Source organism: Cyprinus carpio, chromosome B9 (assembly GCF_018340385.1).
Source record: "Cyprinus carpio isolate SPL01 chromosome B9, ASM1834038v1, whole genome shotgun sequence".
Classification (NCBI taxonomy): Eukaryota; Metazoa; Chordata; class Actinopteri; order Cypriniformes; family Cyprinidae; genus Cyprinus; species Cyprinus carpio.
Window position 1 is genome coordinate 1946741 of NC_056605.1, and position 24538 is coordinate 1971278.

At 37.7% G+C, this 24538-nt stretch overlaps 1 protein-coding gene across 2 annotated transcripts in view; it reads left to right on the forward strand.

Moving 5' to 3' along the window:
* Positions 1-21425, forward strand: part of LOC109050933 (activin receptor type-1C-like) — an 88971-nt gene extending 67546 nt beyond the window's left edge. The window contains exons 9-11 of one of the 2 annotated variants that reach the window (XR_006155532.1): positions 395-1156; positions 9183-9321; positions 20817-21425. Coding sequence is in view for 1 of the 2 variants with exons in the window: in XM_042730595.1 (XP_042586529.1) it covers positions 395-520 (126 nt within the window). In the remaining variant the exon portion in view is untranslated. Of the gene's footprint in view, positions 1-394; positions 6120-9182; positions 9322-20816 lie in introns of those variants that run through there. The other variant, XM_042730595.1, reaches the window with a different exon arrangement.
* Positions 21426-24538: the final 3113 nt, after the last annotated feature.

Consider the following 24538-nt stretch of genomic DNA (forward strand, 5'->3'; position numbering starts at 1 on the left):
GAAATATGATTTTCCTGGTCACAGTAAATAACTTGTCCTACTGTGTACAGTGTTAGAACCTGTAGCAATATCAGGCTGTTGAAGGGACTTTGGGAACACTGCAACAATCTTAGATGAATGTACACAGTTTATTTAACTAATCTACAAAATGCACAACAACTAATCTAAATATAAACACACATACTTATACATTTGTATGCAAGTAAACAGACAATAAAAATGAATGAATGAAACCAAGAAAGAAACTGCTTAAATACAGTAAGTAATCCTCGTTCCCTGAAAATGAAACAAGATAAGAGATAAATGTTTTCACATAGATTAAACATTGTTTCACCTTCAAGATTTAAGTAGTCAAAAGAATCACTCATGTGCTGTATGTTTGTGTTTGTTCCAGGCACTGAGGGTTATGGGTAAGATCATGCGGGAGTGCTGGTATGCCAGTCCAGCTGCTCGGCTGACAGCACTACGTGTCAAGAAGACTGTACCTCAGGTAACTGTGGTCAAGGACGTTAAAGAGTAACCCAGCGGCCTGGTGCCCCTCATATCTCTGTCTGTCAGTGTTATTGGGTAATTTCAGATGCTCAGTTGAGATGCCAAAGATTCCAGGAGTTTAAGAGGGAAATGTTATCTTGTGCTATCTGAGCATAAAGAGAATTAACGAAAGCGAGTGTATTTTGTTTCTTAGTCAATAGATGGTGATAGAGTACTGATATACTGCTACCTCAACTGAACCTGTAAGTGTCAAATGCTTGGAATTGCACTTGTTATGTTTTGTGCCATTAATGTTTTGCTTGGTGTAACTTAAAAATATACAGTGTTAAAAAAATAAGTTGAAATGTCTATACACACACAGACCAACAAACAGGACCAACCTTTTTTTAAGACCATGTGTTGACGTCAGACAGCGTAATGTGGTCTGCAGAAGTAAGCTTTTTTTTTTTTTTTTTAGCAAAGCTTTGCGCAGATTGTGGTTTCCTGGCACTATTTTTCTACTGTTTTACACAGCTCTCATCATTTTCGATTGTACTGTGTATCTGTAGAAACCTGAAGGATAATTTCCTGTAAGCCCTGTCATTTCTGAATGTAAAGAGAATAGTTTGCATTTTGTGTATGTGCAGATGGGCCAAACCCTGATGTCTACAGAGGGAAAAAAGGGGTATGTAACTGACATTCAAAGCCTTTTAACCAGATTCTTCTCAGAGCAGGGGTCTCCAACCTTTTATACACCACAGACAGGTGAAACTATTTATTTGGACCAGCTGGATGTCAATGCGGTGGTTGAGGTATGATCAGAACTATCATTAATAATTCTTTTTTTAAAGGGGTCATATGATTTCAGTTTTTCCTTTCTCTTTGGAGTGTTACAAGCTCTTGGTCCATAAAGAAGGTCTGTAAAGTTGCAAAGACTAAATCCTCAAATCCAAAGAGATATTCTTTATAAAAGTTAAGAGTCAACCACACCCCCCTAAAATAGCTCGTTCTAACATGCCCCCACATTTCTACCTCACTATGTGGGAAGATTTGCATAACACAGCCCTAATGTTCACGCAAAGAAGGAAGGCTAACTTTTATTCTCTATGTTGCAGCCGCTGCCATGTTGTGGAGTCACTGTGTGTGTTTCGTTGTGAAAGCGAAACTACTTTGTTTGGCCTTCCAAAAGAGTACATGACTAGAAATCATTGGTTAAGTTGTATTTCAACACTGTTCCAGAACAGTCCAACCCAAATATTCAGATGTGTGCTGTGCATTTTATGGAGGATGAGGACTGTTTTCTGAACCAGTAGCCTGCAATGCGTCTGTGGCACAATGGCTGTTTATATAAAGTTGGGCAGTTCAAACTTTGCAAGGAGAGTCTGGCACTTCTGCCTCACAGCCTGAAAGTAAGTTTTTTATATTTAAATAATTTGCCAATGATGATCTAGAAGTGAGTTTTGAGCAGTAGAGTAGGCTTGTTGTTTCTCAGATCACAAATGCAGACATGGTTTTATGTTTACACAGCGCGAGAAGAAAGAAGTCATTATAATCAGTAATTATGTCCCCACTGGATGCAACAAATGCCTCGTTTGTAATGGGTTTTATTGGTTTTGTCTAGTCTAGTGATATCCGGGTCGCAAACAAATCTTTCTATTTAACCGGATCTTCTTAGTGAACAGGTCGAATCAGTTAACCAAATCGAACTGAATCGTTTGAAAAAGTTCACATCTCCAGTACGCACTAATCCACAAATTACTTAAGTTATTTGGTTTATAAATGTGCCTTACACTCCCTATGATGCAAAATAAACCAATATCCTGAGTTATTGAGTTACTCCTAACTCCTAAGTACATTGAAGTTCCGGAGATTTTACACCTAGCCTGGTGTAGATTCTAATTCAGGCACAACTTCTTTGACTCAAGAAGTGAAACCAGACAGCCATCTATTCATAGATGCTGCTCTATCTGCATATTCCAATGCAAAAGGATCAAATTTGCCTGATATGTAGTCATTCAGAGACTTGAAAATCTCTGCCCCAGTTGTGCTAGTTGACATTGAATGCACCCACATTCTCATGCACGTTGGCTTGAAATATATTGCACATAAACCAGTATGTCCTTGTTGTCAACACTGGTCCATTTGTTGAGCTGCAGTGCATACAACAGTGACTCGTTTTGCCTGTCTAACTTGGTATTACAGGCACTTCCTGTGTCTGTTTGGCTCTTTAAGAAGAATAGCTTTATGTATCCCCCAATTGTAAGTTTCTTTGGATAAAAGTGTCTGCAAAATGACTAAATGTAAATGTAACAATTGTACTTCAATGTAATTTCTATTCTCAGTCTGAAAGTGGTAGCTAAAAGGACTTCTTTAGTGAGATGGTCAGCCATCAAGTATGACTCTCAGTGCAGCCATGTTTGTAGACATGGTGGCTTTCATTGACCCATTTGCTAATACACATGCTCCAAAGCATGTGAACGGCCCATAGCCACAAAACCATATTTAAGCTATATTTAAGTAATCACATTTTTGGTTAAAATTGGCTTTCCTTTTTCTTATCAGTAGGTGCATTATCGCCATTCCATGTACCTTTCCTACCTCCTTCACTAAATAAAATTTTAAGGGACGTCTGCTGCAAAAGTGAAACTGATGTTTTCTGAAATGACGGTCTCTCCATTAATTTAGATAGTGGCACTTATTCAATAAATTATGTTTTGCTACACAGACATTTTTTCCCAGATTGTTCTTGTGACCAGTAGCAGCTACATAGAATAGAATAGAATAGAATAGAATAGCTTTTTATTGTCATTGTACAGCTGTACAACAAAACATTTTTGATCTCACATTGAAAGTACACACAAATACATACAAAAATGTACATTTAACAAAATGTGAATAATGATACAGAAAAAGTAAACAGTGCAAATGTAAACATGTAAACAGTAGATGTAAACAATTATATATACCAAATGTGCAAAATAGGTATAGTGCAAATGTAGCAAATATGTACAGTAGTGAATGAAATATTAATAAGTACAAGAGAATGAAGGAATTAAGGAATAAATATATAAATATGAGAACAGAGCACAGCTACACCAGTGTATAGTCCTTAGTGTATAGTCCTTAGTATACCACAACCTTTGAAGCGTTGGAGTTCAGTTCTAAGATGGCATGTGGATAAAAACTGTGCACCAGTGAAAGCAACTGTGCACCAGTGATTTTCTGTGCAGAGTTGATGACTCTGCAAAGCTTTTTTTTCTTAGCCATAATGCAGCCAGCATACTACACCAGAATGCCATGGGAAAGTATGCTTCCTACTGAACAGTGGTAAAAGGATACAAGCAGCTGCTGAGACAGGTTAGTTTTTCTCAGCATCCTCAGAGAGTACAGCCGTTGCTGTGCCTTCTCAACCAGGGAAATTATGTTAACAGTTCATGTGCGGTCCTGGAAGATGTGTGTGGCAAGAAATGTAAAGGTGGTCACCCTCTCCACCATTTCTCCTCCAATGTATAGAGGAAACTTGGTTCCTCTTTCTGTTTCCGAAAATTGATGATGAGCTCCTTTATTTTGGAGGTGCTGAGCTCCAGGTTGTTATTGATGCACCATTCTGAGAGTTTAGCCACCTCCTCCCAGCAGGCAGACTCGTCACCATTTGATATTAAGCCCACCACAGTGGTGTCATCTGCAAATTTAATGATTGTGTTTGTGCTGTGGGTTGGTGTGCAGTTTTGGGTGTATAGTGAGTACAACAGAGGACTCAGCATGCAGCCTTGTGGAGCACCAGTGCTGAGAGTCAGAATAGTTGAGTGATGGCCCCCCAGCCTGACAGTCTGTGTGCGTTATGTTAGAAAGTCCTTTACCCAGAAACATATATATTCACTGAAACCCAGGTTAAGCAGTATGGTGACCATTCTGCTGGAAATGATAAATGTGGAACTAAAGTCCACAAACAGCATCCTTACAAATGTTCACAGGTGCTCCAAATGATTCAGCGTGGTGTAGAGAGCTGTGTTGATGGCATTGTCAGATGACCTGTTAGCTCTGTATGCAAACTGATGTTGATCCAGGGTGGAAGGAAGTGATGATTTAATGTGTCTGAGTACCAGCCTCTCAATACATTTCATCACAGTGGAAGTGAGAGCCACAGGTCTGCAATCATTAAGACTGCTGATAGCTGTTTTCTTGGGAATTGGCACAATGGTGGCACACTTGAGACATTTGAGGACAGTGCATGTTGACAAGGAGAGGTTGAAGATGTTACAGAAAACCTCTGCCAACTGATCTGTGCAATCTCTGAGTGCCCTTCCTGGAATGCTGCCTGGACCGGCCGCCTTTCTGTGATTGACACTACGGAGTACTTTTCTGACCTCTGCTGTACTCACAGAAGGTGCCGGGCTGTCAGTGGATGGTAACAGCACAGACACAATCTCATCCGTGCTGACAAGCCATGACACGTAAATGGGTTGTAGCCTCTAGGTTGGGGACCTCTGATCTAGAGGACTTCTGAATGCCAATGTGAAATATATGACTGTGAAGAAAGTATACATTTTATACTGTTAATACTCAAGTAGTACTTTATTGCACTATACAAAGGCTCTAAGCTGATGAAGAATAATAATCGACATTCAACAAGTTTAGTAATCGACATTCAACTTATATATTTCAAATGATGGAATAACCCAGCATATCTGAAACCAAACATAAAATGTTGTGTGTGTAAATAGTCATGGGAGTGTATTGGAGCATTGTCATTTCTTAAAGTTTATAACTGCACAGATACTTGTCTGCTAAATATTGTGCTTTAAGTCTTTGTGTCTTGGTGTTGTTTCACTGAGATGTAAAGCTGTTCACTAGGAATTTCTCTATTAGCAGTCCTGAGATGTGTGTTTGTGTAACTGAATGTGTGTGATATATGCCCTGTAAGGTTCTTGTGCATACAGAGTTCTACTTTTTGTACATCAGTGTAATGTGGGAGATTCTTGTCTGTAAATTATATCACTTTGAATGTCTGATTTGTGTTAAAATTGCCTCTGTTGTTGCGACACTAACAAAGCTTGTATTTATGGGCTTTTACAAACTCTATGAAGTATATGCATATGATGCAAGCTATATTTTAGTCTTAAGTCTTTCATCAGACATGGACATAATTTGCTAAATGCTTTGCATAAACATCCATATTCAAATATTTATTCAATCTGTACCAAAAATAAAGAGTTTTCATATATATATATATATTTTTTTTTTCTGTTGAAGAATGGTCTTGTTTTATCCTGTTTTAGTCATATGCATAAGTATTTAATGCTTAAAAATGTATTAGAGGAAATGTCTGGAGGAAACCAAATCCTTAAAAACTTTGGAAAATCTGCACCATTACAGCCTGATGCTGTTCAGAAATGTTGTAGCACACTGTTTTTAATTTGGGTATTCAATCTGAGATCCTAACTAATGACACTGTTTCAGACTTTACACAGTGCTGTCTTATGTTTTGAGACAGAACAGAGACATTTATATGAGGAGGGTGGAATAGATTATGTTATATTTGTCCACTGACATGTCTTTTTGTGAGTAGCATTGTGTTTTGTCTGTGTAAGAGTATTTAATTTTCTGAAATGTAAACTGTAAAGTAATAAACTACTTTTCATGATTCATATGTTTTTTTTTCTTCTTCTTCTTCTGTTTTTCTGTTTTTTTTTGGGGGAAAAACAGTTCTTTTTTATTTCATACCTTACTTGGAGTGATGTCAAGTTAATTAGGAAAACAATTAAAAAATTATTGCTGCAAGCAACGATGAAAGGTCCCCGCACCCGGGCTCACCGCCACCTGGTGGCTTTAGGAAAACAGCAAACGGTGGGCAACATGCATTTAAAGTGGAAAATTTAGGAGGAATATGTAAAAGTCCTTTATATCTGCCAAACTTCTTGTTGCCAGCTGGTGGCACTATGATTATAACTGAATGTTTGCATGTAGATGTCTTCAGGCCAGAACTTATATCAAACATGTGAAGTCTGGATCAGATTGAACATGGTATGTTTGAGTTACTGTAAAGCATGTGTGACGAGTCGGCTGCCTCCCCCTAATTATCAGCATCACCCCATCCCTTAATCCCTGTCCTTCGCCAGCCTCCTGACAGGAGTGGGTGCACAAGAGAAGAATAGTGCTAAAAATAGCCAGGGCTAGCGGTGTGTGATAAGGCACACCTGAAGCGAATGGAGCCTCATCACCGCTGATTTTAAATGTCGAGCACGCCACACCGGGAGACCGGTCTCTTCCCCCGTGCATGCATGCTGGTGTCCTCAAGTTTCAGAATATACTTAAAAAAAAAACATTAATAAAATACATTTACAAAGATATCTGTCCTGCCAGTTTTTGCTAAATACGAGTGGTGACATTTACAACGTGACTAGTCTGTCATCGGAAATTACGAATCATAAGTGTCCCAAAGTGTATTAATGCAGTGAAACAGGAAGTTGTTGTAACTCATGCATACAATCTCCAGTCTGCCTCAAACTTCACATGGTTTGAAAAGAGTCCTGGCCTTAACACATCTTAAGGCCAATATTCCATTATAATCATAGCACTACCTGCTGGCAACAGGAAATGAGTGTTACAAGCTCTTGGTGCATAAAGAAGACCTGTAACGTTGCAAAGACAAAAGTCTCAAATCCAAAGAGATATTCTTTATAAAAGTTAAGAGTCAACCACGGCCTCCTAAAACGGCTCATTCTAACACGCCCCCTACATCACGTCTACCTACATCACGATGTGGGAAGATTTGCATAATGCCGCCTAAAAGACACTATGTGTTTCGTTGTGAAAATGCAACTACTTTGTTTGGCCTTCCAAAAGAGGACACAACTAGAAATCAGTGGTTAAGTTGTATTTACAACACTGTTCCGGAAGCTTCTGACAGCCTGTAAGTATGTTTTCATATTTAAAGAATATGCCACTGATGATTCAAACGTAAGTTTTGAGCAGTGTAGAGTAGCACTTGTTGTTTGTCGTTTCTAGGATCACAAATGCAGACATGGTTTTATGTTTTTGCGGCGTGATGCAACGCAATGTGTAAAAAAACATCAGTTCTCAGTTCCAGACTTGGCACCCCCTGCTCTGCACATTTTGTATGTTTCTCTTATCGCTTTAGACGTTTGTTCTATTTAAACATAAGTGCCCTGCGAAGTGGACATCACAGGATATTCCGCCATGAATCCAGTTCGAAGCAAACGTATATGCTCCATTCAAAGTGCATTGAAGTGTGCGAGATGTGAATTTAAATTGTATGTATTTACAGAGGTACATGATGTCACACTTGTCTGTGTGTGAAGATGTTGCGCAGCGCAAATCCATGAATGAATGTTCTGAAGTGAAGTAAGCCTCAACAGATTTCTCTTGCTCAGGGAGAACCAATCAATTAACACAATTCATTAAACACTTAAAACATAACAAATTTCATGCACAGAGCTCACTTCCTATGAGCTGATTATCTGAATCAGGTGTATTAACAAAGAGAGACATGCAAAATATGCAGAGCTGGGGGGTGCAAGGACTGGAATTGAGAACCACTGGTATTGTCATTATAATCCGTAATTATTTTTCCACTGGATGCAACAAATGCCTCGTTTATAATGGGTTTTAATGTTTTTGTCTTGACGCTCCGGGACACACGGCATAACAATATAGTAAGGGGCGTAACATTTCCATCACACGCTTGAGGTATTCGGCCAATCACAATGCACTGGATAGCTGGCCAATCAGAGCACACCTCGCTTTTCATAAGGATGAGCTTTGTAAAAAACGATGCGTTTCAGAAAGGAGGGGCATAGAGGAGAAACAATAATGTACAGTGGAAAATAATGTGTTTTTTTAAACTTAACCTGCATAAACCCATTTTGTTACACCAAATACACAAAATAATGTTCTTTTTGCAACATCATATGACCCCTTTAAAGCAAATTCTGTAAATATGGAATTTATCACTTACTCTCATGCTGTTGCTCCATGGGGCACAAAAGATGTTAAGCTGAATGTCGATTTTGTGTGTCTGTTCCAACATTCTGTGATTGCCCTTTTGAATTATACAGATAAATAAACACCTTAAGTATTGGAACAACTTAAATTTGAGCACATTTTCATTTATGAGTGATCTTTTTATGCATCCTCTTCAAAAGACACTTTTTCTACATAATTTGTAGGTCAGGATTAAACCACCAAGTAAGGATGTTTCATGTTACCTGAACCAGGCCATGTTTGATCACAAAATGAGATTTTTGGATATTTTTGTGGGATATCCAGGGTCTGTTCATGACTCAGGGGTGCTGAAAAATAGCCCCTTTTTCATCCACCAAAAATATCCACCAGAAGGTTATTACATTCTAGCTGATGGTGGGTACCCATGCCTCAGTCAGCCAGTAACTATAATAACACCATACCGAGAACCTGTGAATAACCCAGCAAAACGAAGGTTTTAGTGGTAGTTTTTTTTTCACACTACCCTGTCACACTTACCTTTTCTGTTAAAAATTTTGTTTGGAAAATAATTACTATAATTAACAGGTTCAGGAAGTCCAGATGGCACTCAATATTCTTTAAAGGCCAGGATGTTCGCCACGACTTTGCCCCCACCTTCATAGCATGTTGCTGTGTTCTTCACAATGTGAGTTAATGATAAGAAAATTTCATTTTTGGTGAACTATCCCTTTAATGCTGATTTATAGTGGACTGAAGAAACACCAAATGATGACAGCGAGACAGTGGATGAACCAGAAGTACACTGGAGTGGTGAAAACCTCAGAGGAAGGCTAGTGGCTGAACTCTCTGGACAGCACAATGACCTCAACTACTGTGCCTTTAGATGTGAGTCTAATGTTGTAACATCAAAAATATTCCATCTCCCACTTCTGAATTACAAGCATGTCACATTCCAGTGCTTCATCAATTTGAATACATGTATGTTTTTTTTTTTTATACTGGGATAACAGCATTATGCATCAAATGGTCACTAACAAAATAGCTGTATTTGGAAAAATGATAAAACCAGTAATGTTCAATTTTAAAGAAACAAAAACACTTTTACTTTTTCTTAGACTTTTTCTTAGACTTTTTCATCAACACTTGACCTGTTATTACTATTACTTTCTATTCAGTCTGTTTTTCTATTTATTTATAAAAAAAACAAACAAACAAACAAAAAAACTAACTAAATAAGACTTGTCATAGCACTTACAAATTGTTGAATTTTTGTTGGTCTGATTGATTGTTGTTATTCTCATTATAAGTAATTTCAGATAAAAGTGTTTGCTAAACAAATAAATATAAATAAATGTAAATGCACTACAGAATGCATATTCTAACATACTTTACGTCATGTTAAAAGTTTTTAAGTTCTTTCAATTTGTAAACTCAGGTATCCAAGTTATCCCCAAGTTTCCCAATCACAGTTGTGGGTTTCCTGCTCTGAAGTTGGACCTGAATGCCTCCTGAAGCTGTATTTATGACAATTCCAATAGCACATTGTAACAACAGCCGGCTAACATTTAAATATTTTAATAATAAAATAAACAAACACAAAATAGCGTGACAGCCCCTCACGGACGACTGCACTGCACTCTGTTGCGTCAGACTCGGGTCTCGTGGGAGCAGGTCTCTAATCCACTGGGACTTGACTCGACAGTGCATGTGCTACATCCTTTTTACAATCTCTAGATTATAAAACATTGCATTCTGTCAGCAATGTAACGTGGCAGTAACATATAGAGACCTCGGCTTGTAACTATACTCTAATTACTGTTTTGAAAATTATAATGTATTAGATTAATCCGTTACTAAAAAAGAAATCAAATTACAGTAACCCGTTACTAAGTAATGCGTTACTGCCCAACACTGGTCATATTTTAACCTTCCGGAGATCCTTCGTGGGACTCGAGACCAGTGAGTGGTGCAGATGTCGTGCATTATCACTTACTCCACCGGTGTTCTGAAATATTCTGTGTCTGAGATATTTGGTGTCACTGGGCGGAGCATACATGAATATTCACGAGTTTCCTATTTCACATTAAAACGACTCTTTAACTAAGATATAGTGCATTGTCACTGGATCACAAAAGATTTTCAAAAAGGTATGTTTCTGCATAGAATGACATTATGCTTAGTGTATATGTCACACTCTGTCCCCTGTTTTGTTGTATGTTCCTGCTCCCTGATTGTTTGATTTGTTCCAGGTATCTCTTTATTAGTTATCCTCCTCACCTGTCTGTCCCTCATTATCTGCCCTATTTTGTTCTAGCCCGTTCTGTTCTCCCTTGTCTGCTGTTATATGTCAACCTGTGTTTGTCTCCCATGGTCTATGGAAATAAAAGTCAAGTTATAGCATTCTCCAATGTCTCCTCATCCGTTCCTTCCTGCCTGAGAGTAAGCGTGACAGAACAGCAGACCGAAAACAGGAAGACAAGAGCTGAGGACCGGCTGTGTGTGTTGCAGTGGTAGGACTTTGGAGAGATATGCGGTGAAATTCGTCGAGCTTTCCAACAGGGTTAGCTGGCATTTCTCTGCACTTGGTGCCTGCTTTTTGTTGGGACTGGATGATGAGACTATCCACTGTGATTTCCGTATATATGAGTTTCCTTTGATCGAATTAGTTAATCTTGTCCGGTATTTGAATGGTTCGGTCTCCTCATCCAGCCCTCTCAGGAGCATGCCTTGTATCCCCAGCTCACCCCACGCCGGGAATCCCCACATACCTCTCTAATGGCTCCGCCCACTTGCCGAAGCCAGGAGTGCTGGCCGCACCAATGTCAAGCCCGCTGACCGCCTATGACCAAGCCCGCCGCCCGCACCGATGTCAAGCCCAGCGGTCCTCTCCCACACCTCAGCCCAAAGGAGGAGATTGCGGAAGAAGAGACTGTCGGCTCCAGCCCCAGAGCTTGCTCCAGTGTTGGCTCCAGCTCCTAAACTCACTCCAGTGCCAGCTCCTCGAAAGCGCTTTGCTGTGCCTCCTCCTCAAGAGCATTCTCCGGTGCCAGCACCACGTAAGTGCATTTCCGATACCCAGTCAAGACCAGGAGGGGCTCCTGTTCTCGAGTTAAGCCCAGGAGGGGCTCCTGTTCCCGAGTTATTCCCAAGGAGGGGCTCCTGATTCCCTGGTAAGCCCAGGGAGGGCTCCTAGCCCCAAATTCAGACCTGTAAGTGCCCTCAAGTCTTTTTTTGGGGGGGTGGGGGTGGGGCAGTAAGGACCCAGCTATAGAGGCTGAGGTGGGGGCTGGGGGAGCGGCCTCAGAGGCTGCTCCGCCATGGCCTCCCGGGTCTCCTGATCCGCCATGGAGCCCCGAATGGGTATCGCTCTGGAGGCCCACTGTCCTGTGTGTATCCTGGGGTACTTCCAGAGAACCTACCCCCATTCCCCATTTGATGTTATGTGGCATGAGGTCACGCCTTCTGCAGGGGGGCGTCATGTCAGACTCTGTCCCGTGTTTTGTGTATGTTCTTACTCCCTGATTGTTTGATTTGTTCCAGGTGTCTCTTTATTAGTTATCCTCCTTACCTGTCTGCCCCTCGTTATCTGCCCTATTTAGTTCTAGTACGTTCTGTTCTCCCTTATCTGCTGTTATACGTCAACCTGTGTTTGTCTCCCATGGTCTATGGAAATAAAAGTCAAGTTATAGCATTCTCCAATGTCTCCTCATCCGTTCCTTCCTTCCTGAGAGTAAGCGTGAGAGAACAGCAGACTGAAAACAGGAAGACAAGAGCTGAGGACCGGCTGTGTGGGTTGCGGTGATGGAATATAAACATTCTTAATTTTTTTTTTTTAGCCCAATATGATACATTAAGTGGACAAAATGCACTATAAGATCTGTGAAAGATTGTGAAAATTTCTTTAATCATGTGATTTTTGTCTTTAATCATATACTGCATTGTGGTGCACCATGATTCAGATGAAAATCATTTTGATTCAAATGTGTGTTGATCAAGTTGTGAAATCAGCAACGTTGCAGTACTTTAACAATGTTTTACTTATATTCTTATTACAAAAACTTATAACAATTAAAATGTTTTACATTTTAATAACAAATGGCTAAATCAAACCATACAGTAATTTGTATATTTTCATTTTAAAGATAAAATTAGATTCCTTTTGCTGAATAAAGACAGATTCTGTGTTAAAGATTTAAAGTTTTATTAGCAGATGAGGTGAAGGCATTACATAAATAACATTTAATACACACCTGTATAAATATAAAATACATGTTCATGTTTAAAAAAAAAAAAAAGGTGAAAGCTACACAAGTTTCTGCTTTGTATAGACATTTAGGGATATGCCTACTGATCAACAAAAGCAAGCACACGTCATAGGATTTCTGTGGTAAATAATATCTCTTATGGATCTAAAACCTGTTATAAATTCCTATATGAATAACAAATGGCAAATAGAGATTTATACACCACAAACAAACTCAATGATAGCAGTCTAAATGTTGGGAGAAGAAACATACTTCCAAATCAATGGGACCAGATTGTTTATACCCCTTGCAGAATAGGCCATTTGAGAATGACCCACATGTTTTTAATTTTAGTAGAATATCCATGTTCTTTTTCCCCAAACCCTTTATCCATAAAACATGTTTTATTAGGTTGTGCTTGGTTTGGTAACCTTTGATTATCTTGATTCCAAAGTTGTGGATTTCAGGAACAAAATGTAGTTAAACTTTAAAACTGGTCAAATAATACAACATTTGTATCATATAGTATACATGTTATTTATATTTTGCATTTAATTTGTTTAACTATTACACTGATAAAGTACGCATTCTGTTGGTCATCACCCATCATCCCCTGCATCAGATTAAAAACAAACAAACACAAAAACAAAAGTTAATTCTGAGAACGTTTACCCATGTCTTCATGTAGGCTATGTGTGCAATAGTGGCCTCATGTATAACTTAAGAAAATTCAAGCCTCCCCCATTAGAAGTTCTTCTGCAAACTAGGAAAAAAAAATAACAGGCAAAACTGCAAGTAGCAAACTCTACTGATTTGTAACAGATACATTAATTACAAACAAACAGGTTCTCCACGTGAACTACAATCTTGTTGTAGGCTGGCATGCACTTCCTTGTGACACCTTTTTTCGGGAGAATTTATTTAATTTTTATTTAAGTTGTTTCTTCCTACGAGTTTATATTGTTCCTTATTTGAGCAAGTTTTATTATGCCACCCTATATAGGCTACACACTTTGAACAATATACTTATCAAACCACATACTTTTAATAGCAAAAATATTTAACAGCTGTTGGCCCATTTACTTGTAGCTGTTCTAACAACAGGCTACCTCTGGCAAATCAGTGGCTGTAATCATTGAATTAAAACATTTTGTGCACAAGTGAGCAATTATATTCTAAGCTTGCTTAACTTCGTTATTTTCAGAGTCTCTTTAAAACGAAACAGGAAACTCATGAATATTCATGAATGCTTCATCCAGTGACACCAAATATCTCAGACACAGAATATTTCAGAACAACGGCCTCGCTCCGTTCCCACGGCTCTTGGCCCTGCCTCACTCGTCACACACATGAAGGCAGCATAAATGCAAAAATTCATTCATTGAGATTAAGACACAAAAATGAAGTGACTGCAATGTTTTATTTTAACTTAAAAACAATAAATAAAATAATAAAATTAAATAAATAAGTAAAAAATAAACTACTGTACATTTTTTCATCTATTTTCTCTAACAGCATCAACATCTTCTCCTCTCTCTCTTCTGCTCTCATCTCACACTCCCTTGCATATTCTGCGTCCTCCATGAGGAACTGCAGAATTGTATCGCCACCCTTCCTTTTTTTATGTCCCCTCTCCTGCCTTCCCTGACCTAAAGTGCCCCTGCTTTCATTTGATGGCCCTGGCTGCTGTGCCGATTACCCTGGCTGCTCTGCTGTTGCCCCTGGCTGCTCTCTTCCTGCCACAGAAGGGTTCTCTGCCATGCATGAGGCAATTAAAATGGAAGGTGTTATTGAGGTTTTAGCCCCAATTGCCTCATGCATGGCAGAGAACTTCCATGTGACAGCTGTGCGACCTCCTACCTCCGTGGATACTCCAGATTGGGGAGTTTTCAATTCCTTAGTAAAAACAGAACTGCTTGATTGTACATAGTTTAATTTACTAAGTTTTATTTCTCTAATTTGATGTTTTAAAAACAATAATGAAATTAACATATTTAACAAAAATAAACAACGTTGATGTATTTGATCAGAAAACCTACCTTGTATATTTCTTGACACTTTTAACACTTGCTGATGTTTTTTAATATGTTGCTAGGAGTCCATAACAGTGTTAAACATATAATTTCTTGTTGCCAGCAGGTGGCACTATGACTATAACCGAATTCCGGCATGTAGCTGTGTTCAGGACAGGACTCTTATCAAACTTGTTAAATTTGAGGCAGATTGGACACTGCATGCCTGAATTACAGCAATTTCCTGTTTCACAGCATTAATAGTATGCTTTAGCACTAACCTAAGTGTTGCTAGCATGTTTTAGTATGTTTCCAGCATATTGCCAGCCTATTTATCACTTGTTGATGCTTTGATGAACATTTTTAACACAATTTAACACTTGCTGATGCTTTTTAATGTGTTCCTAGGAGTCCATAACAGTGTTAACCATGACACTTCCTGTTGCCAGTAGTGATATGCCGGTATCAAATTTTCATGTTGCGATTAATTGCTAATGTTTTTATCACGGTACACGGTATTACCACGGTATTTGAATTTAGTTTCAAAAAAGTGGTCATAATACAGTATAACAGATTTAATAACTTTTTTTCTTATAACAAAAATAACTGAACATCTAAATATAATAAAGCAATACAGAAAAATATATAAAGTTACAAATTTTACATTTTTATGCATTTAGCAGACACTTTTATCCATAGCGACATTCCATAGTGCATTCAGGGTATACATTTTTTATTTATTTATTTTTTACCAGTCTGTGTGTTCCCTTGGAACTGAACCCACAAACTTTTGTGCTGCTAAAGCAATGCTCTACCACTGAGCCACAGGAACACAGATTTTTTTTTTTTACACAGATTAAAGTACAAAAAAGAACTATAAAGACCAATAGGTACCACTTTACAATAAGACATCATTAGTTAAACTTAGATTATGTTAACTAATTAATTAATTAGATTAAGATTATGTTAACTAATTAATTAAATAATGTTAACTAATGAAGCCCTAATGTAAAGTGTGAATGAACAAAAAAGAATCAAAACACTTTCAAACAATATCTAGGGCATGTCGTAGTCCAGATTAAAATGTAAAAAAAGTTTGAAATAGCCTAATAAGTCTAAATATTTAGGTATTTGGTGCTGTGATGGACACCATAGCAAATCCACAAATCTGAATGGCTATTTAAATCTATTTAAATAAGTTTAGAAAGTAGTGCAGCTGATTTAATTATATGGATTCCAGGCTGCATTTTCTGCAGTTTAGCGCCATCTGCTGTCAGAGAGTGAATGTGCTTTCATTCTGCGTGTCTCTCACGTGTTCCCCCATGTGCTTCTCATCTGTGCTTGTTTACATAAGAGCTCACACGCATCTTTCTAGCACCATACAGCGGTGTTGTGCATTTTGACCAGTTGATGGGAAAAGTATTCTTAAAATGCATTCCAAATTCTGAATCATTTGTAATATATATAATTATTCACGGTATTTAGAAGTGCCCACGATAACAATACCGTGATATATCGCATTACCGAATACCGGCACATGTCTAGTTGCCAGTAGGTGGCGCTATGGCTATAACTGAATATGGGAATGGGTATGTGTTCAGGGCTGAGCTCCTATCAAGCGTGTGAAGTTTGGGGCAGATCGGACATTGCTTGCCTGAGTTACAGCAACGTCCTCTTTCATGTCGAAAACATAAAATTTTGGTCAGGGTACCAGGGACACACACTTTGACGAAAAGTCAGTATATTCGCAATTTAACGTCACAAAGGCCTTATGATAACCCTCACCAAATTTGGGGATGATCCAATTAAAACTGTAGGAGGAATTTGTCAAAGTACGAGGCCTGGAAATGGCAAAAACTGCATAAAAATCGTACAAGAAATTCAAAATAACGTACTAACTGTTGTGTTTTGGACTTTTTTACCTAGAGACTTTTTTGTAGGTAATGGTGTGTTACATGTGTGTACCGATTTTCATACATGTATGTAAAATGTAGCTCGAGGCGCACTCCGGTGAATGTGTACAGGTGATGCCATTTTGCCACACCCACTTCTGAAACCCACATCAGATGTACATTTTCACCAGTTTTTCACCAGTTTCTTCTCCAAAATGAATTGCATTTTTGAGGGCCTAAACATGCTCATAAACTCACGAAACATTGCACATGCGTCAGAGGTGGCGAAAATTTACCTCTGATATTGGATTCAGAATTAGGTGTGGCAAAATAGCTCAATAGCGCCACCTAAAAAATTTCAACGGGGTGCTCCTGGAGCTACGTTTCACTTACATGAACGAAAATCGGTAGACACATGTAAAAAAAAGTCTACAAAAAAGTCTCTTACAAAATCCGAAACCCAACAGGGCCTGAGGGTTATCATAATCATAACCTTTGCAATGCTAAATTGCAAAGATCTTGAGTTCTCGTCATAGTGAGTGTCCTTGGCGGCCTGACAATGTTTCGCCATGAAGCAGGAAGTTGCTGTAACTCAGGCAAGCAATGTCCAATCTGCCCCAAACTTCACATGTTTTATATGAGTTCATTTCTGAACACCTCCATGCCCATATTTTGTTATAGTCATAGCGCCACCTGGTGGCAACAGGAAGTGACATGTTTAACACTGTTATGGACTCCTAGCAACATATTTAAAAAGATAACCAATTTTCAAATACACTATAAAAATGCTAGAAACATGCTAAAACATTTGTTCAAAACATGCTGGCAACACTTAGCTAATTTGCTAAAGTATGCTATTAATACAAAGAAACAGGAAGTTGCTGTAAGTCATGAAGACAATGTCTGATTTGCCCCAAACTTCACACATTTGATAAGACTTCTGACCTGAACATATGTCCATGCCTTAATTCAGTTATAGTCATAGCGCCACCTGCTGCCAACAGGAAGTTGCATGTTTAAAACTGTTATGGACTCCTAGCAACATATTAAAAGTGTCAGCAAATCTTAAATAGGCTACTAACATGCTAGAAACATGCTTAAACATGCTAGCAACACTTAGCTAAATGTTAAAGCATGAAGTTGATGTAACTAAGGCATGCAGTGTCCAATCTGCCCAAAACTTAACATGTCTGATAAGAGTCCTGGCCTGGACACATCTACATAATAAGATTCAGTTATAGTCATAGCGCCACCTACTGTCAATAGGTAGTGACATGTGATGCACTATTAGCAACACAGTATAATATGCCATTGTGTGCTAAACATGTTAGAAACATGCTCAAACATACTAGCAACACTTACTAAGTGCTAAAGCAGTGCTTCCCAAACCTGTCCTGGAGGTCCCCCTGCCCTGCACCTTTTGTATGTCTCCCTTATTTAACACACTTGATTCCACTCATCAGCCCTTTAGTAGAGACTCCAAGAACTAAATTGGGTGTGTCTGATTAGGGAGACATACAAAAATGTGCAGGGCAGGGTGTCCTCCATGACAGGTTTGGGAAGCACTGTGCTAAAGCATGCTATTAATGCTTAATTTGGTTATAGTCATGGCGCCACCTACTGGCAACAGGAAGTGGCATGTTTAACACTGTAATGCACTATAAGCAACACAGTAAAATATGCCATTGTGTGCTAAACATGCTAGAAATATGCTCAAACACTCTAGCAACACTTACTAAGTGCTAAAGCATGCTATTAACGCCACCAAACATAACTCATGCATACAATGTCCAATCTGCATCAAACTTCACATGTTTGATAAGAATCCTGGCCTGAAGACATCTACATGCTCATATTTGGTTATAGTTATAGTGCCACCTACTGGCAAAAGGAAGTGGCATGTTTAACACTGTAATGCACTATTAGCAACACAGTAAAATATGTCATTGTGTGCTAAACATGCTAGTAATATTCTCATGCTAGCAACACTTAGGGTGCGTCTCAATCAGCTCCCTTGTTCAGTAGTCAGGGCACTGATCTGGTAGTCTGCCATTTTAAGGGCTGTCTCAATTGCGAAATCCTTCAAATGCAATGGAATGTTCGCTCCCTGAAAAATCCCATAATGCACCACAAAAACTAGGGAGCATCGGAGCTTACTATGCTCCCTTACCAGAAATAACGTCACATTTCTGAAGCGTAAAACATAAATCACATGAGCCAACTCGATGAATATAATGACACGCTATAGAATATTTGAAAAGACCAACTTTTTTAAGTATATTTCAACATAAACACACATCGCTAGACAGGTAATGAACACATTTATTTAACATTTATAATTAATATTCAGCTGAAATTTTGTAAGGAAATGTAACAGAATGATGTGTTTAAAGAGAATAAAAAATAATATCAAAGAGATCGGTCCCCTCTGTTGTTTATTATTTCAAGCGGTGACGTTCTACTATATTGTCCGTTGACGCTGTACGTAGTCATGTTACTGGAATTCGAGTGATCACTCTCCCAATGTGCAGTAAGTCAGGGAACTTACCAGTGACTAAATTCATGTACATAATCAACTGATTCACAAGCTCGGGAGCTCGAGAGCTGATTGAGATGCACCATCACTAAGTGCTAAATGCCATGCTATTAATTACATGAAAAAGAAAGTTGTTGTAACTCATGCATACAATGCCCAATCTGCACCAAACTTCACATGTTTTATAAGAGTCCTGGCCTGAACACAAGACCAATATTCCGTTATAATCATAGCGCCACCTGCTGGCAACAGGTTTTACATTGACTTAAACACTTAAACATGCAATGTCCAGTCTGCACCAAACTTCACATGTTTGGTAAGAGTCCTGGCCTGAAGACATCTAAAGGCCAATATTAAGTTATAATCATAGTGCCACCTGTTAGCAACAGGAAATGACTTGTTTTATACTAACTTAAACATACAATGTTCGATCTGCACCAAACTTCACATGTTTGGTTAGTGTCCTGGCCTTAACACATCTACATGACAATATGCAGTTATAATTTACAGAGCCACCTGTTGACAACAGGAAAGATCTTTTTTTTATTATTATTACTTTTTTTCAATAACTAAAGCATTATATGCCCAATCTGACCTAACTACAGTATCTTGTCCTGGCCTGAAGATATGCCAAAATTCAGTTATAATCATAGCGCCAAATCTTGGCAACAGTATATATCATGTTTTACTCTAACTCAAACATACCATATTCGATCTGCACCAAACTTCAAATGTTTGATGGAAGTCCTGGACTGAAGACATCTACATGACAATATTCAGTTATATTCATAGCACCACCAGCTGGCAGCAGGAAGTTTGGCACATATAAATGACTTTTACATATTCCTCCTATATTTACCACTTTAAATGCATATTGCCCACTGTGCGCTGTTTTCCTAAATCCATCAGGTGGTGGTGAGCCTGGGTGCGAGGGTCCTTTCATCGCTGCTTGCAGCTTTAATTATTATTGAAATTAAGGTTTTGTTTATTTTTTTGTTAGTTCTTGTTAGTAGCTACATTAGTAATTAAATATTGTTAACAAAATGGATTGTTATTGTAAAGTGTTGTTGCATTTTCTTCCATACATTGCAACAAGCGTAATCTAAAGTGAGGTGGAGAACACCACAAAGAATGTAAACCTACTTTCAAAGGCCTTTAAAGTTTGCTGTTTATTTATTTATTTATTTATTTTAACAGTGATCATATCGCTTCCAATATTTGGATCAAACCACTGGAGATTACCTTTTACATAATTTTTATGTCCTTTTGGGGAATTGAAACTTTTGGACCCCACTGATTTTCACTATATGGACAAGAACACCCTTAGAGTTCCTTTAAATTGCTTGTTGTGTTCTGCAATAAAAAAATAAAAATAAAAAAATAAAAAAAATGCTTAACTCTTTAGATTAAATTGGAATTAGAGGAAGTAATTTCCCTCTCATTTCTTTTGTGCTCTTTGAACCAAAGTTACCTTTATCTGTTAACCCTAAAACATCCTGACTGATGACTAAACTAGGTAGTTCTGCCTCAATAACCTGCAGATATGACAGTTTCAGTCTAACTGTTAAGCAGTTGTGTGTGCATTTTTTGTGCATGTGTTGCTTGTCTGTGTCTTAGACCCTTGGCTGATTTTAGTGTGCACTGGAAAATACGTTACATATCTGTGGTTTGGTCTAACATTTCCTTGAATCAACAGGCCTCTTCAGACGATGCATCAATGGTGTCACATATCTGAAGATCTGATGAGGGTTCTTGAGATGAGAGTTCAAAATGATGTGGGTATTAGTGCAGGCCTTTACCACTGAAATCAGTTTACAGTGAAGTCCCAACACAAGCCTCAAAAACCTAGATTTTTACAACTCTGTGTAACTAATTCAGGTTTCACATATTTTTAAAGAGATCCATTGGCAGCTTTCATGTTAAAGCAGTCTAATGCTAATACTGGATTATAATCATATGAGATTATAACTATGTAATAATGAAGCTTCAAGGCATGCCATGTAATCCTTGTCATCGAAGCAATTTTGTGGAAATGTTTGCATTTTTTGCCTTTTGCAACATATACTCATATAATTTAGTGATTATGTTTACTTTCAGTGGATACCAGCTGCAGCTAGAGCATTTGTTGGGTTATGTGAATGGTTTCTATGGTGTTGCTTTGTATTTCTAGATATTAACTGGCTGCTTAAAAAGGGTCCTGATCAAAGCTGACCTTCTGATCTCAGGCTCAAGTCATCAGATACTACCATCTTGAATTTGATTCCTGCTTTGAAAGTATCTGTATAAAGCTCCATATATGTATAGGTGACAAGTATTTTATGTATTTTTTTCTGTTGCTTTCTTTCTTTCTTTCTTTCTTTCTTTCTTTCTTTCTTTCTTTCTTTCTTTCTTTCTTTCTTTCTTTCTTTCTTATTAATCAGTGCATCTGTATGCAACAATTATTTTGTGTATCTGTATATTTGTTCATTAAAACCCAATGTAAGTGGGGCCATTCTAGTATGAACATAAAATTCAGATGTAAAACATTAAGAATTGTAAGTAAAATGTTTTTTTTCTTTAAGGAAAAAGGAAAATGAAATTGTGGTAGAGTACATAGCCATCATTTGTGTGTGGAACAGTTGTTCCCACCACCAAGCCGTGCACTTGAAATCACTAAAATCACCATGCAAATCACATGGCGAAAGTGGCAAGGAACCCAAACTCCATCAAGTGAAAAAATGGAGGGGGGAAATAAAACCTTGGGTGAAACCAGGCTAAATCTGGGGACCAGTTCTCCTCTGGAGAATCGAACAAACATGGCATGATATTGATCGAGTCACACCGGCTCGGTGGGAAGGAAGGTGTATGTCCAGCAGGCTGGAACATGAAGGTGAGCTGCTGTTTAGGAAATCATAGGAAACTGATTTATCAGTGACCTGAAGCACAATGAACATCTTTCTTGATAGAGCTGATCCTGGCATGACTGGTTCATAGCTGGATTTATAGGGATCAGTGCTTGTCTAGTAGTCAGATTTTTTTGCTGAGAATCTGTCATGAGGGTTTGTCTTAAAAAAAAATAAAAATAAAATAAATATATATATATATATATATATATATATATATATATATATATATATATATATATATATATATATATATATATATATATAAAAGAGAAAATCTTATGTCTTTATTGTGATTATTTGAAAAAAAAAAAAAAAAAAAAAAAAAAAGAGATTCGCCAGTGACTTAAACGTGATCAAACCCAATCCACGCATGCAATACAAAAAAGCCTTAAAGATGATCAATGAAACGTTCCTTATTAATATACTATGCTCATGTAAACATTTTATGCAGTTAGTTCACAACTTCTATAAGAATGTACATTTACCTTGCCAAATAGCCCAAAAACCCAGAGCACAAGTTTGCATTCCTTGCTCTCTTCAAACTGATATCCACGCACGTTACATGCGGGAGTGCCACAAAGCAAGTGTTGCAACACCGTTTCTTAAGGACCCACAACCAATTTATGCTTAGCGTTGGGTTTGTTAATTTTTTCCACTTGGCTACATACAGATTGTGTCAAAGCAGCTTCACAGAAACCACAGAAAAATAGCAGAATTAATGGAAACTCAACTATGGAGACAGTTCAGATTCTGCTGTAAAGCAGCTTTAAAAGACAATGGTGTCAATATTTAGCATAAGTCAGCTTAGTGGTGGTTTACTTCTGATCAAGGTTACATTTATTTTGATAGTCATGTCTAGTCTTGAGGTCATGAATGAATGAATTATCTTTTCTGCATTTGGAGTTTGAGAGCATGTGTTATAATGTAGAGACATTTATAAGGTGTAAAAACAGCTTTAAAAATGCTGGAAATGTGGTTTCCAAATGACAGCTTGCTATCAAATAGCGTGTGGATGTTTCTAACTGATGATGAAGACTTGACAGATCATCCATCAAGAGTTAAACAGCATTTGAGGTTATTTTGTGTGGAGGTTTTTGGTCTTAAAACCCCTATTTTTCTGAAGTTAGAGGGAAGTGACTTTAGTTGAAAGTTGCTAGTCATCCATTTATATATATTATATATATAAAGAATTAGATGTTTTGTTTCCAGTCAAGACTTGGAGAAACTTGTTCATGCCTTCATCACCAGCAAGGTGGACTATTGTAATGGTCTTCTCACTGGCCTTCCCAAGAAGACCACTAGACAGCTGCAGGTCATCCATAACGCTGCTGCCAGGATTCTGACTAGAACCAGAAAATCTGAGCATATCACACCAGTCCTCAGGTCCTTACACTGTCTTCCAGTTATATTTAGGATTGATTTGAAAGTACTTTTACTTGTTTATAAATTACTTAATGGCCTTGGACCTAAATACATAGCAGATATGTTCAATGAATATACACCTAACAGACCACTCAGATCATTAGGATCGAGTGAGCCAGTTAGAAATACCAAGGGTTCACACAAGACAAGGGGAGTCCGCTTTTAGTTATTATGCCTCCCACAGTTGGAATTAGCTTCCAGATGAGATCAGATGTTCTAAAACAATAGTCATATTTAAATGCAGACTCAAAACTGATCTGTTTAGCTGTGCATTTATTGAATAAGCACTGTGCAAATGTCCGAATTGATTGCACTATATTTTATGTATAATCATTTTCTATTCTTAACTGTTTAAATTCATTTTAAACCTCTTAAATAAATTTTTAAATAATTTTCAATGTTTTTAAATTCCCTGTTTTATTATTATTATTATTATTATTATTATTATTATTATTATTATTACTATTATTTTCTTTTCTTTTATGTAAAGCACTTTGAATTACCATTGTTAATGAAATGTGCTATATAAATAAATGTGCCTTACCTTGTCTAAATATAAATTCAAAAGCAAAACAGGGAAACTGTAGGAAATGGCAAATGAATCAATAAGTGCTCCTTTGCCACCATCTACTAAAGTATTTTTTTTTATAAAAGTGTTTGTTTACTTGTAATTGTACTAGTTCAATACTTACTACATTGGCCAACTTTTTTTTGAGCAATATTGCCAGTCAACTTTTTTGAGCAATTTTGCTTGGGCTCTTTCTTATTGAGAATGGGCAACAAAATTTTTATCTGGATGTCTCAGATCGGTTATGGCCTATGTATCTCACCTGGTTGCCTGTTGACAGCAACGTTGCCCAGCAACATTGCTCAAAAAGTACTTACTTTCTAAAAGTGTACTTTTAAAGTGTACTTTAAGTGTAACAGTAGTACATAATTAGTTTATAGGTTATTATTTTGTATTGTGACTTTAAAGATAATTAATGGATAATGGAACTTTTTGGATAAGAAACACAGGACAGCTTCTACACAACATTTTAAATATGAAAACATATATTATAAAATGTTGTGTAGAAACTGTCCTGCATGTGATCTTAGACCCTGATGTGGC